Genomic DNA, 14,668 nt, shown 5'->3' on the forward strand with positions numbered 1-14,668 from the left:
GGCGATTCCTTTCACATTCATATATTCTTTGATCTTCAGACGTGTCAAAGCTTCATTCAAGAGCTGGAAACCCTTCATGGATCGGTTATAATGCTTCCCTGACATCACCGACTCGACAACATTCACTCCGAAAACTCCGCTTTCAACAAAGATTTCCTCTGCTCCACTGTTTTTCAGATACTTGCCAATACACCCCAACGCTACCTTGGCCATGTGGAAGGTCCCTAAGCAGATAACTACATTGCCAAACTCGGTTGGTCGAAGAAGCTGAATTTCTCTTGCAATCCTATAGACTCCTTCATCACAAGCAACGGCCATCTTTGATTGTTTCAGATGTTTAAGAATGGCTTGCATATTCTTCATTGCAGTGTATACCGTATCATGTTGGGTCACCGGGTACGGAAGGACTGGTAAAAATCCAACCTTGGTCTTTGGCGTCGAATCATCGGACTACAGAGCATTTGTGCCTGTCCAAGATGGTGTGCACTGGTTTCCTGGGATGATATCTTTCACGTTCTGCTCCTCGTCGATGTTGATGCGGGCAAGGGACCAAGCAAAATCCTTATGAGCAGCGGTGGAGATCATTGGTTCATTCACGTACAAATCCGTAGCTACGCTGTAATTATCGGGAAGATTCGGTTTCTTGGCTGGCTTGTCGAAAACTTTCAGCTGCTGACACTTAAGTTCTGACTTGAATGCTCTTTCATCCTGCGCTATGCCGACCTCCGAAGGTCGCGGTTTGCTCTGCCGGACACCTTGATCTTCCTTAATAAGGACTGTCACGGTATCGTGACAACCACCTTTCCCCGAAAGAGTTGCCTCTTCATGGTCGAAGTTATCGAATGCCGCAGTGGTAAATATCTCTGGATGAAAATTGCTGGGAAGAAGAGCATCTTCTTCATCACTGCCAGCTTGGTAGTTCGCTAAACCTGTCTGTAGGCGCATTGCATCATCATAGCTGGAGCATAGGCCGTACCTATTAAAGGATTTCATCAGTGTTTTACTTTTGCACGTTTCATGTAATGCCTGACTGTTCATGATATATAAAGGTGTTCGTTTCTTACCGTTGTGTAATACGTAAAACATAATCTGGCAAAGCGACTTCATTCGGGTAACCTTGCTGTTAAACGGACACTCCTCTTCTTGGTCTGTCGTGTCCATTCTAACTCTCGCCTCGTTATCTTGGAAGTCCTTTGCATTGAAATTGAACAGTGTAGCGAAAAACGTAAGAAGAGGAGAAGGGATTGCCTGGGAACGCCATGCATGTTCCAGGTCAGTACTATCGCAGAACCTGTCATCAAGATCAAAATCAAACTTAAGTAGCGCAGATCTAATCTCGGTTGCACACTGAACAATAGGGTCAATGCTTTGGACTTTCTCTGGAAGTTTAGGGGTGGAGAACACCTTCGCGCTAAACACTAATAGAGATTGGGTAGCTTTGCCAGACTTCGAAAACACAATGTCACTTCCAAATACATCACTTAGCTGCTTTTGAACTTGTTTATTGGTCACCTGACACATGTGATCCAGTTTCTCATTTATTCGGTCTCTTATGGTGCTTAGTTCATACCCCAATCCTTCCTCAAAACCGTCCTTAACCTCCAGCAGTATTTCATTCCACTTTTGGTCAGTGTGGTCGTTATCTTTGTTCTCCTCTGACTTGTCGGCCAGGCGTTCATATAAACGTACGTAGTGTTTCATGCAGGATTTGTGATAGAATATGTCTGCGGCAAAAATTGCTTCCGCATCCTGCAAGTCGCATATTCGTAAATAAACGTTATCTTGCGAAAGGGCGGCACATTTCAGAAATTTTTCAGCGCAGTCCCTTTCCGAAAGTCCCTTTCCGAGTTAAACCACCGCGTTTGGAGTATCGCGCTGTGGTGTCTGATTCTGAATCATTGGACAGTGTAGATTTGGCTGGTGATTTCTTCATTGTATAGCGTTTGTAGCAGTCATTGTTCATGTGGCCTTTCGAGACAATATCATCCCTTTCAGTAGCTGTTTCACGTATCCTTTTGCATCCATTCGAAGTGCCCGATAACTTGACTGTCGAACATTTTTGGCAGAGAATGCAGCTCCTCTGGTCAAAAGGTATCGGCTCCCTTTCCGAAAAGGATAACTCAAGTGTTTTCATCGTTAAAATTTAAAGTGCCTGAAATGCAAGAATAAAGGTAGCTTTACATAATTGTATTTTCATACATAATTACATAGTACTTAGATTGAGTATTGATACTTGTAGGAAGCTGGCCTTTCATTTGCTTTTGAAAAGAGGCCCTACCGATAATATTAATTTCATCTTAAGGTAGCTTTCAGGAGTTAGAAGTGTGTTCATGCGCCTTACTACCCCTAACCGTAGTTCCTAAAAAATTGTGGATTCCCTGTTGCTCACGTTATCTATCACTGAACGAACACCTGCACGAGTTGGGACATGCCGTGAAGACTTCCTGAAACCTCTCGCACCGTTCAATAGATTGGTGTATTTCATAAACGCATTTTCGTCATAATGGCTGCGTAGGCGTTCACTGCATTGGGAGTGCATCGGCCAGGTGATCAGCTGTTTCACAGTCAAGTTTTTGGTGCATTTTCCGTGTTTTCGACAAAAATCAAAATAGTTCGAAAGTAAGCTGACTAAACTATATATTTTTTTGCATTTTTCTCGAGCCTGAGCTATTGCCTTTTATGCGAAAAACGACTATAGAACATATTCTAATAAAGTTAGTATACTTACGGCTTTTATTCCACAAAAAATTGTCCTTTTTGCATTGAAAAACGGCAAATACTGTTTTCGCGCTTCTTTTCCCTTTGAAATTTTTGATGGGTCCTCTCCTTTTTTCAAAAATCATTGTTGGCGCCCAAAGTTACGTCACATCGTAATGACGTAACATTACGTCACATGATCTCATGTCAGATGATGCCACAGTTTCAAAAATTGCAATGGAGGAAACATACCACTAAAATTTCTACTTTCAAAATGAAATCACATATCTGGTAAATAATTTCTTACTGAACTATTTCATATTGATGAAAAAAACAAATGACATAAAATTATAATCATAATTTAGTTTTAAAGCTCCGATGATTGTTAAACAATCTGTGACTTACATGTATGAGTTTTTACTTGGCGCTAATAATCGTATAAAGGGCTTACCCAATGATTTTAAAGTCTGTACTGAAGTATATGACGTAACTTCTCTTTCTTTTTGAGTTAGCGAAAAATGCGCTTGATTGAAAGCGAGTCTGTTACAGTACGGTTACCATGGCAACATAATTTTGCCTACATTACTTTGATAGCTCATTACCCCCTGAAGTAAAATAGGCAAAAGTATATGTCTTTTATGATAAAAACATCTATCAAAAGCCAACTATATGCCACAGAAGTGGAATTTTTTTGTGACTTTTTGGTTTGACCTTGAGCTTTCACAATGACCTTGACCTTTAACGAGACTCTCATTAGCATATTTGAATAGAGGGAGCCCAACAACATATATATCGACGTTTTGTTTTCATATTTAGCCCCAGGCGTTCGGGAGATAGACCAAAATAAATATCTTGGGAAAGACTCCAAAAACGTCACCATGGCAACAACAGGCGCCATTTGCAAAAATGTGACCATGGCAACGAAGTTCTACCCTCGTAAAATTGAATACCCTGATACTCTACTTTAATAATTTGAAGAATTTTTTCGGGCCTCTCTTGGTCACACAAAACCCCCCTCAGCGCCAGGACTACAGTGCTTGCACCCCCATCTCCACCACATTCATGACCACATCTTGCGCAGTACAAATTATTCCTGCCAAAATGGAGAAATTTGTTGCCCAGCAGCCTGATTTGTCTAAGCACCGATAGTGGCGCTTCTCGGTTCCGAAGTTGCATTATGATAATGAGCCAAACCAAATGTCGGACAATTAGCAGTTCTCGATAAATATAGCTGATCTCGATGGCCTAGTGGTTAGGCATCTGCCTCGTGAACAAAAGGTCGAAGGTTCGAGGCCCATTGGTAACCTCCTTCCAATGCCGGTTGGTTAGCTGCCAGCTAGTTAAATATAAGGGTACAAACTGCCTTCTCGCCAGGCGCCTGGCATTAGAGATCTAGGAGTTTGGAAGTAAAGAGTGTCTCATAAGCCAAAGCTGGCTGGCCCATTCATTAGGGATGACACTATAATAAACAAACTTTACTTTACTTAGGCGAGACTTTTTTTATTAGTTGGTGCTCGGATTTTTGGAGGAATATATTTTTGAGGAGGACGAAAAACAAAAACAAACAAAAAATGTTTTTTTCCAAAGATTTCATGGTCTCGAAAAATTGATAGGATTTCTCAAAGTCGGAGGAAAGGATAAAAATAAAATTTTTTCCTAAAAAAAGTAGTGCATTTTCACACATTGAACAGTCAGCAGCCAGACTCATAACAATAGACTGGTTCTCGTCATAATATCTACTGTGGATGCATTAGGGAAGGACAAGAACCAGTCTAGGTCTGGCAGAGCTGGTCTGGCATTCGCACTTTCGATTCGAATGATCAATCCGACGAAGCTAATTTTTATTCAATCATGTTGAATTTTGATTTTGAAAAAAATATTTTTGATCTTTTAAGTTACTGTCGGGCGTCGGAGCTCAAAATAAAATAATTTTTTTTTTTTTTTGTAAAATCGGTAATGTTCGAATCGGCGGATCCGAGACTGGCTAGATATAAAAATTTTATTTTTTTTCTTAATTCGGACATCGGGAGGTCGGCGGATCCGAGCACCAACAAATAAAAAAAGTCTCGCCTTAATAGCAAAATCAAGTAAATTCATGACAATTCACGATTACGTTGTGAACTCTTGAATAGATATTCAAGAGAGGTCACCCCTTTTCTGGCTGCGAAAGGCCTACTATTGTGTTCAGCTGTTTAGACTCTACCCATACAAATAGGGTATTGCCGGGCTTGGGATCTTATTGATTAGTGGATCCAGTATGTTCTTCGAAAAGTTTCATCTTTGCAATAATCTGTTTTCACTTTCAGGACTGGAGTACAAGAAAGGGAATTTGAGAACATCTGTATTCGGATTCACAATGCAAAGGTGCACTTCCACAGTTTGCGACAAGGTCTTGGAAACCTCAAGAGAGATAAACCTAAGACAGTAAGTGTCAACCCTATTAATTTCAGTGTTTGTGTCACCATATTTTTGTTGGTTATCTACGTACACTAATTAGGTCTGCAAATTTCTCAAAAATTATGCCTGCCATTGTTTCTAGATCCTGCTCCAAACTAATCAGCAGCCTCTAACTTTAGTTGGTTTTTGGTTCCGTTGATTTTGGGGAGAATGATTCATCTGATGAAGCCAATTTTTTCTTGTGTCTGTTCGATTAACTCAGATTGAAGTGATTAGGGAAAGGTTGCTTTTGAAAACTGGTGCAATCCAATTCAAAATATGCCCACTTGTAGTCACTGAATTTAGTGTCTTCGTTATTTTGTTTCAGTATTTTGTTGCTGTTATGTCATCACTGGCAATACTTGCTTGGATTGGGAATATCATCAATAACCTCTTACTTACATATCTCATCAGTAAGTACATTCAATTTTATAGTGTTCTCTGTTTTGTTTTAAAGGTGTAGCCTACAAGTTTCAGCCAGCGCTGCTACTGAAACACAGTACAGTTCTAGAGCCCTTGATCCCGATTCGGTTTATATGTTATCTTCCCTCAAGATCGTCCATTGTTCCCGACCGAAGCTTGATGTATTCACCAGTTTAATTCTAAACAACGCAGTCTGTGTCATCCCAAGGTAGAGATTAATTACCACTACTGGCATAATACCCGTGGCGCGGGTTGTTTTAGGGTGTTGGCTTAGGCGAGACTTTTTTTATTAGTTGGTGCTCGGATTTTTGGAGGAATATATTTTTGAGGACGAAAAAAAAAAAAAAATTTTTCCAAAGATTTCATGGTCTCGAAAAAATGATAGGATTTCTCAAAGTCGGAGGGAAGGATAAAAATAATTTTTTTTCCTAAAAAAAGTAGTGCATTTTCACACACATATTGAACAGTCAGCAGCCAGACTCTTAACAATAGACTGGTTCTCGTCATAATATCTACTGTGGATGCATTAGGAAAGGACAAGAACCAGTCTAGGTCTGGCAGAGCTGGTCGGCATTCGCACTTTCGATTCGAATGATCAATCCGACGAAGCTAATTTTAATTCAATCATGTCGAATTTTGATTTTGAAAAAAATATTTTTGATCTTTTATTTTAAGTTACTGTCGGGCGTCGGAGCTAAAAATAAATAAATTTTTTATTTTTTTTTGTAAAATCGGTAATGTTCGAATCAGCGGGTCCGAGACTCGCTAGATATAAAATTTTTATTCTTTAGCTCACCTCTTAGCAGAGGTGAGCGTATCCCATACCGTGGCGTCCGTCGTCCGTCGTCGTCGTCGTCGTCGTCGTCCGTCATCCGTTAGCAGGGCACGTTTCGTAACTGTTAGAGCTATTGAGTTGAAACTTGGTACACATGTACCCTTATGTAATGACACCTTGGAGACCAAGTTTCGGTCCGATTCGTTTCATGGTTTGGCCACCAGGGGGCCAAACGTTAAAAGTGAAAATATGCAATATCTCCCTTAATAGTAGTCGGGAAATTTTGAAAAAAATATGGTAGGTACTTCTAGCAAAGGTGCATCATATATCCTCCGGGTTTTTGATTTGACCTCCTTTTCAAGGTCACAGAGGTCAAATGGTGTAAATTGGCCGTTAGGATGTAACGATGGCACGTTTCTAAACTGCAATGACTATTGATCCCAAATTTGATACACATTTACCCCTTAGTCAGGTGATCTCAGGGACCGAAGTTTGGTCCAATATGATTCACCACTTGACCACCAGGGGGCAAAATCCAAAAACCTTAAAAATGTGATTATTCCTTAACTTCTTGCCCGATTGCCACCAATTTGATATCATGGGTACATCTAACCACCATACAGTATATGTCACACAGGTTTTCAATTTGACCTTCTTGTCAAGGTCACAGAGGTCAAATGACGTAAATTTGCCGTCAGGCCGTAACTATGGCACGTTTCTTAACTGCAATGACTATTGATCACAAATTAAGTACACATGTACCCCTTGGTCAGGTGATCTCAGGGACCGAAGTTTGGTCCAATATGATTCACCACTTGACCACCAGGGGGCAAAATCCAAAAACCTTAAAAATGTGATTATTCCTTAACTTCTTGCCCGATTGCCACCAATTTGATATCATGGGTACATCTAACCACCATACAGTATATGTCACACAGGTTTTCAATTTGACCTTCTTGTCAAGGTCACAGAGGTCAAATGACGTAAATTTGCCGTCAGGCCGTAACTATGGCACGTTTCTTAACTGCAATGACTATTGATCACAAATTAAGTACACATGTACCCCTTGGTCAGGTGATCTCAGGTACCGAAGTTTGGTGCGATCTGATTTGCCGTTTGGCCTCCAGGGAGGAGGCCAAATACTAAATTCTTCAAAATGCCATTATTCCTAATAATGACTTGCCCGATTGGCACCAATTTTATATCATAGGTACATCTAATTCTAACAACCATTCGATGTGTCACCCGGGTCTTCTTTGATTTGACCTACTTTTCAAGGTCACAGAGGTCGAATATACTGTAAATTGGCCATTTTGGGGAAATTGTAATTGCTTGGACCTACATCAAACCTAACACTACATGACACAATACCATGCTCTTTATCCATCTTTCCTCCACATGAGGTGAGCACAATGGCCCTGGCCATTTCATTTTCTTATTTCGGTCATTGGGAGGTCGGCAGATCCGAGCACCAACAAATAAAAAAAGTCTCGCCTTACTGTGGGGTTGGGGCAATTTGGGTGAAATGAAATGATATGTCTGATGTTTGATGATTGGGACAATCTGGGTGATATGGGTTGATTGGTCTGAGGGGTTGTGACCGGAAAAATCAAACTCCACTCCATTTTGACAAACTATTTCGCAAATGGTGAAGAGGCAATGGCGTGAAGTTACAAACTTAGTACAACAAATGCCGCGAGCATAGTGGGTGGCAGCACCAGACGGAGGAAGTAGTTCGCCTAGGGTTTTTTCGACACCCTCCGCACGGACTCCACTCATTCCGGAACACTCACTTACTTGTTAATCTGCAGTGGTTAGCCTGTTTTTATTGCAGTAAAAAAATGTTAATCGGGATTTTATATTATATTTTATATTTGCCCCGGGTATTCATATAGGGAGCTGTGCGCTACTTTGCGCCCAGTGCTTGGGTCGGGTGAGGCGGTTTTGTTATTATGTGACGTGTATCACGTGATGAATTCCCATACGGTACTTCGAAAAATTAAGAGCGATTAACAACGTAAGGTGAAAGAGTACGACAAAAATAAAGGGGGAAATTGTGGAGATGGATGAATGCTTTAAACATGTAGTGGCCCCAATACTTTCCCGGCTTATTTTTGTATAATCCCACACTTTGATTTAATAGATGGCCCCATATGCAAATCAGACCTGCTGAAATGGCCCCTTATGTTAATGATTATGCCCATATATAGAAAGAACAAAAAATGCTATTTCTCCGAGATTGCTGCAAAGTTTACCCATTTAACCTGGCAGGACCATCTCCATATCAACCACGACTTTCAGGAAAAGTTCCGAGGTCATCCGATCTGAACTGACGGAGGAGATGTGTGACAAACTATTTCAGCTCTACGTCCATTTTAGTAGTGATATGTTCTATGCTTAATATACATATCATTGTTTAGGGTAGCTAGGACTACTCTGACTGGAAGCATGGTTGATTTTTGAAAATAGTGCTTTGATGAACAAAAATTTTACAAAGATTGTAAAAGTTATTTTGTTCTTAGGACACTTTATATTTTGGCTAATTTTGATGGAACTTTGACAAACTGATTATTAGGTCTGTAACTACATGAATATATGAGCAGTTTTTGCAGTGAAATGTCTCATCTTACAAAAAAGAGGATTTGTAAGCACTCTCTTTGCATTAATTGCGCAGGGTATCTATCAGGCCCTCATAAATATTGCCCCTCTTGTTTTTCTCTTGAATTCTCATTTTGACATCTGGCCATACAGCCAATTAAATTGGCTTCATTTAGATAGACCAATATTTTGGTCTGGAGTGTGCCCACAAGGGACAGAGCCAAATATATTGTCCTTAATGGGGCTTCACTACGACAGACCAATATTTTGTTCCGGCATGTGCCTACAAGGGACTGAAATACCGACAACCTCATGACAATGACATCGTGAAGCAGTGCCTTATACTCGTTTTTTCACGGTTCAGATCTTTGTCTAAGTCAATATGAGACCATATAGAATCAGTTACTAGTTGGTGGATGCAAATGCTCGCAAAGGGAGGTACATGTAACGCTAAAAATTCTATGCTTGCACATGTTTCAAAATGTGTACCTGTCTAGGCTTAGCAAATCTTCACTGTACAAGTACACCAGTGTGGAGGCCTACTGGTCATGCTGGTGCTGCGCTACAGTGCTTGTTCATGTTGTTGTACAGAGCAGAGCTCTTCATCATTAGCCATATACTCTTGACAGGTAAACCAAGAAATTATTCATTCATAATGGTATTATACCAACTAGCATATACCCATGGAGCGGGCAAAGTTGAAATGTAATATACATTAGTTAAATGGGCACGATGATTGAACTACATTAAATTTCTAACGTTACTGAAGTTTTATTAAAGGTTAAACACGAAATGAACTGCATTTAGGGACTTATTGCTGCTATCTACATGCAACCCCCAATAGATTGATTGGAGTACGCTATTTTGCACAATGCATTGAGACCAGTGACAGCAGGTCCTGTTCCAAATAAGGGCCTCACATATTAGGCATATCACCTACCCACTCCCGTACCCAATGCCACTGTCGGACCAAAGCCAGGCGCATGGAGAGATGCAGAACGCAATTCAAACTGACAACATCAATCAGTAAAGAATAAATCAAAGAGCAGGCGCTGGCCACTGTACATATTTTGTCCATCCTGGCATAACTGTTTATTGATACCCTGACTGCATGTTCCGGTAGGCCACCCTGCAGAATTTGCCTTATCACTCCAGTCAGTGTTTCTCGAATAGAACTAAAATAGAATAGGCTAATCATTAATCTCCCTGCTAATACCCTGCACCATGGACCAGGTTGTATAGCACTACATACGTGCTGGAAGCTAATACTGATGTGGCAGGGAGAATATGCGTGAAGTTTGTGTATGCTTTTGAGAATGAGCGGAGCTCTCCAGTCGACGTGCTCTCTGAAAAGTTGTTATTTATTCCAAAACCACCAAGATATTCGACGTATGACACCCTCAGTGACACTCTTACTTATGATCCACACCTACGAAGCCAAAAGTTGCAAGAATTCGACGCATTTCGGAGGCCCAATTTTGAAACAAAAATCGCCTCCTATTTAACAGGCACAACGCGCATTATAGTATAGATAACCAGTAGCCCACTAAAGCCAATGCTGGATAATGTTTCATGTGCCTAAAGCCACCTTCCTGGGCACAGGTGAACACAATGGTCCCTGGTTGTTTATGTGTGTTCCTTGTATGGTGAACTGGTGAATGGTGCAACCTCATCTACATCCTAAATTTTGTCTTTAACAAGCATGATAGTGATGGCACGGGCCATTAAAAATGTTCCCTTAGTGGCTGTTGAATATGGATAATTCTGAAGGATGTAACGTTTGAAATATAAGGTGTTGTGATATTGGTGAATGATATCACAAGTGAGTAGGATGTGCTGAATTAATGGAGGTCCCATTATCAAGACAAGTTTTAACTTATTCACAAGTTCATGCTGTTTGACTATTGGTTCCACATCATACCACCTACAGATGAAAAGCCTTACAATAATGCTAAAAAAGGAGATCTGGTCCTGAAGTGAATGATGACCAATTTTTATGTTCAACCTCTTCGACCATGAAAAACCCAGACTGATATTATTTGATGTAGGCTTACCAAATTTGTACAATACAATAAATATTGCATGGTTCTGTTTTAAATTCCATTTACATGTAGAACTAGCAGCATTCATGAGATATATCCAGAAGTAGTTTTTCATGAAGTGCCAATCATGGAAAATAACTTGCCAAGAGTGGTTTTGTGCACGAGGTGCAAGTCAAGAAGGCCTAGGCCTCAATCTCAGGATAAACAAATTGTGAAGTCTTCTTCTCGTAAGCCTACCCACACATCGTGCTCTGAAGTTATGGTGTTCGGTTCTAAGGTCAGCCACTGCCATTTGTCAAATGAACTATATGGAAGGTGACTAATTATCCTGCAATGAAACCAGTTTCTTTATTTTGTGTTGTCTGATTACTTGACTTCACCATTCTCCTCTGATAGTTGTCAACAGCTGCTTGAGCTGTACAATGTTCTATTCTCTGCTCTTCTCAGACCTTTGTTTGTTCATACCAGATAAGCCATAACACAAATATGCAACCTGTAGACCTGGCAGGGCTTCTTGTCAGACATCAACTTATCTTTCACCCACCATGCAATACATGCTCAAGTGAGGCCAGATTCCAAAGTGTGTAAGTTTCTTTACCATGCTTACATTGGTGCCCTAGGCCAATGTTTTCAGATGCAGTTGATATGAATATCCAATAAGTATGTCAATATACTTGGTGTACAGCCTTGGAATAAATGATGCGATTGAGAGTAATTACAAAACTTACTGATATTTGGTGTTAAAAATTCCTATCTCGGTGCATGCTGGTTGACTTCTGCCATTATTAGGCAACACTAATTTTACCTCTGTGTATCCATCGAATGGGTTGAAAATGAAATACAGTGGAACCCCGGTAACACGACCACTCATGGGACCGTTGTCAGAGTGGTCGTGTTACCGGGGTGGTCGTGTTAGCGAGGTTGGGAATCCCCAGACGAAATACATGATTATTTTTCCCGCCAAAATTGCCGACTGCATGGCGTGTGTACGCTGTACTACCATAGCAACGCTGCCTGATTGAGATGATGCACGCTCCAAAGTTTTGTTATCATGCCTCGCAAGAACAATTCGTCGATAAAATTACATGTTACATTCTCAGAATGAGTTAGAAAAGGTAATTTTGTAACTCATTTTATCCACAAAGTTTCATTATCTGCCCGACGTGACGCATTTGCGGGCAATTTGCTGAATCATCCTCCATGTACCCGACTGTTTGTGACGATTGAAGTAAACTTGTCGTATGATTCCACCTGAGAAGATGAGTTGAGTAATGCTACAGTTTTAATCAAGTCTATTTTCAGTCAAAATATTTAAAGAAATATAAAATGATACTGTAGTAAATCAACCAAGTTCTCCATATCATAAAACATTCAAACGTCTCGCAAGCTTGTTATTGTCATAAGTGTGGTCTTCAAACTACCCGCCGTTTATTATAAGTTCATATGCAAATCACGCAAATCACATGATTTTGCTACTGCTGAGTGCGCATGTCTGGTACTGAACTGGCTCAGTAATGAAAACAAACCATGAAAACGTTCGAAAAGGAAAGTTTATTTATTCATTTACACTTATACAATTGATCATACCTGCAAAATCACATTGTATTTTTTTTGTTTTCATATGTATTCCCATGGCCACTGTCCCCGTCTCAACAAAGCTTGGCAGCGAGGTGCTAATTACTATGCCGCGGTCGCGACCGATTACGGCAATTAGGCCTGGTGGTCGGGTTAGCGGGGTTGATTTTCAGTTTGGGACCGGCCAAGCCAGTGGTCGCGGTCGGGGTACCGGGGTGGTCGTCTTAGCGGGGGTCTCTTAATGGTAATTAGAGAGGAAACCATTCGGGACCGGAGAATCGTGGTCGCGTTGGCGGGGTGGTCGCGTTACTGAGGTGGTCGCCAACCGGGGTTCCACTGTATACAGAAAAAAATTACTTTGACCATGCATCATGTCTTGGTAGGGTTTACAATATCTTGTGAATTTTTTATAGCTTTCGGGGGGGGGGGGAGGGCGGTTGTGACCTGGTTCCCACCTTTGACCATTTTGCTCTGGCAGCCATTTTTTCTGTCAGCGCCGCCATGTGCTGGCCGTCGATACCAATAATAAATAGTAGAGTTAAGTTTTAACTAACGGTCGAAAGTGTCACCATCTATACTATTAGGATGAAACTAATTATCCCCGAGTGTGTTTGGCGTATTTAGAGAGGTTGTGACCAAGCACTGATGAATAAATATCTTAGAAGGGCATGGCATGACGTGCATAGGACGTCACTGGCACAACGCATCACCTGCACAACATGGGACCATATGTACATGATATGCTATGCACGCCACCCGCAGGAAAGGGTTAATGACTGATTGATTGGTGAGGTTAAGATGTACTTGACAACGCTGTGTCAACACGCCCATAAAGGCCCCAGGGTAGTTATGGGTAGGGCGTCAAAGGGTGAGGCAACACGCAATTGACACAGAGGTCTTAAAGTAGTCAGTCTTCGTCTAACCATGTACTGGGTTGACTGGAGACAAGGAAATTATTCCCCCAGTTATCATGGGCACTCGGTCAGTTGATGGAGCCTACAGAAACTGTGTGCACACTCAACTCAACTGACATTTCAGGTTTGATCACTTCAAGGCTGCAACTAAGGCACGTTTCTTCTGATCCAAAATGACAAGAAATTTTTAAAAATTTAAAATACTCATTCGTACCCAGTGGTCAGGTGATCTCAGGGGCTGGAATTCATACTGGTCTGATTCACCACTTGACTACAAGGGACCAAGTCTGATGCACCTATTGCTTTGCTTGGTCAATTGCCACCAATTCTATAACATGGCTACATCTAAACCACCATTCAGTGTCACCTGGGTTTTCAATTCCATTTACTTTTCAAGGCTTATGCAGGGGCCAAATGGGTTGATATTTGAGTACAAACTATGGCAGATTTCCTGAACCCGAATGTCTGTTGTCTAAAAAATCAATTCAGTAATAAGTACAATGGCCATTTCATCTTAAAGAGCCGACTTGGACGTAAGATACAGTACAACCTCCCCCTGCAGACACCTCTGCCAGGCGGACACCTCTACATTACAAACACCTCCGCCCAGTCCCGATTTTTACTAAGTCTCTATTCCGAATTGCGGACAGGGCGACGGTCATTTTTTGGCACGATTCCCTCCCAATTACGGACAGTCCGCAAAATCAATGGCTTCCTGTGTGCGCTTGGATAATCAGATAGGCCTGACAGGTGAGATGTTTGCGCAATTAATCAAGGTAATTACCCCATGACACCTTGTTCTTGTATCCTAATCAAGCCGTGGGATTTGTTTACTAATCTTCTCAGCTTTTCACTCATTGTCACCTGACAGTGTCAGCGACACTCACAAATCCACGCCGTGTTGTCAATGCTGCGGCGAATAAGCGTGAGTAGAGAAATTTCAAAAATATTAATTGTTGATCAAAGGTGGCCGATGAACTAAATTTGCATGGTTTTTTCACACATCATGGCGTACTGTTGAGATTTTGCAATAAAATAGGCGCATTTTACTCTAGAAATCATTCACTCTTCGAATACCAAGAAGTCACGTCATTCAACGCAACACCGCACGCCAGCCGCTACTGCAAACGCATTTGTTGACGACCAAGTACGCACTGCCGAAATCGCTGACAATGACAAAAATGAAACGGCTGAGCCAGAATATGAGA

The 14,668-nt window shown here is 41.2% G+C and overlaps 1 protein-coding gene across 2 annotated transcripts in view; it reads left to right on the top strand.

The window, feature by feature from the left end:
• Window positions 1-14,668, top strand: part of LOC135488395 (ADP-ribosylation factor-like protein 6-interacting protein 1) — a 79,984-nt gene that overhangs the window by 24,917 nt on the left and 40,399 nt on the right. For both annotated transcript variants that reach the window (XM_064773002.1, XM_064772995.1), the window contains exons 4-5: window positions 5,004-5,121; window positions 5,462-5,546. In XM_064773002.1, coding sequence (XP_064629072.1) covers window positions 5,004-5,121; window positions 5,462-5,546 — 203 coding nt within the window. The remainder of the gene's footprint in view (window positions 1-5,003; window positions 5,122-5,461; window positions 5,547-14,668) is intronic.

Source organism: Lineus longissimus, chromosome 1, assembly GCF_910592395.1.
Source record: "Lineus longissimus chromosome 1, tnLinLong1.2, whole genome shotgun sequence".
NCBI lineage: Eukaryota > Metazoa > Nemertea > Pilidiophora > Heteronemertea > Lineidae > Lineus > Lineus longissimus.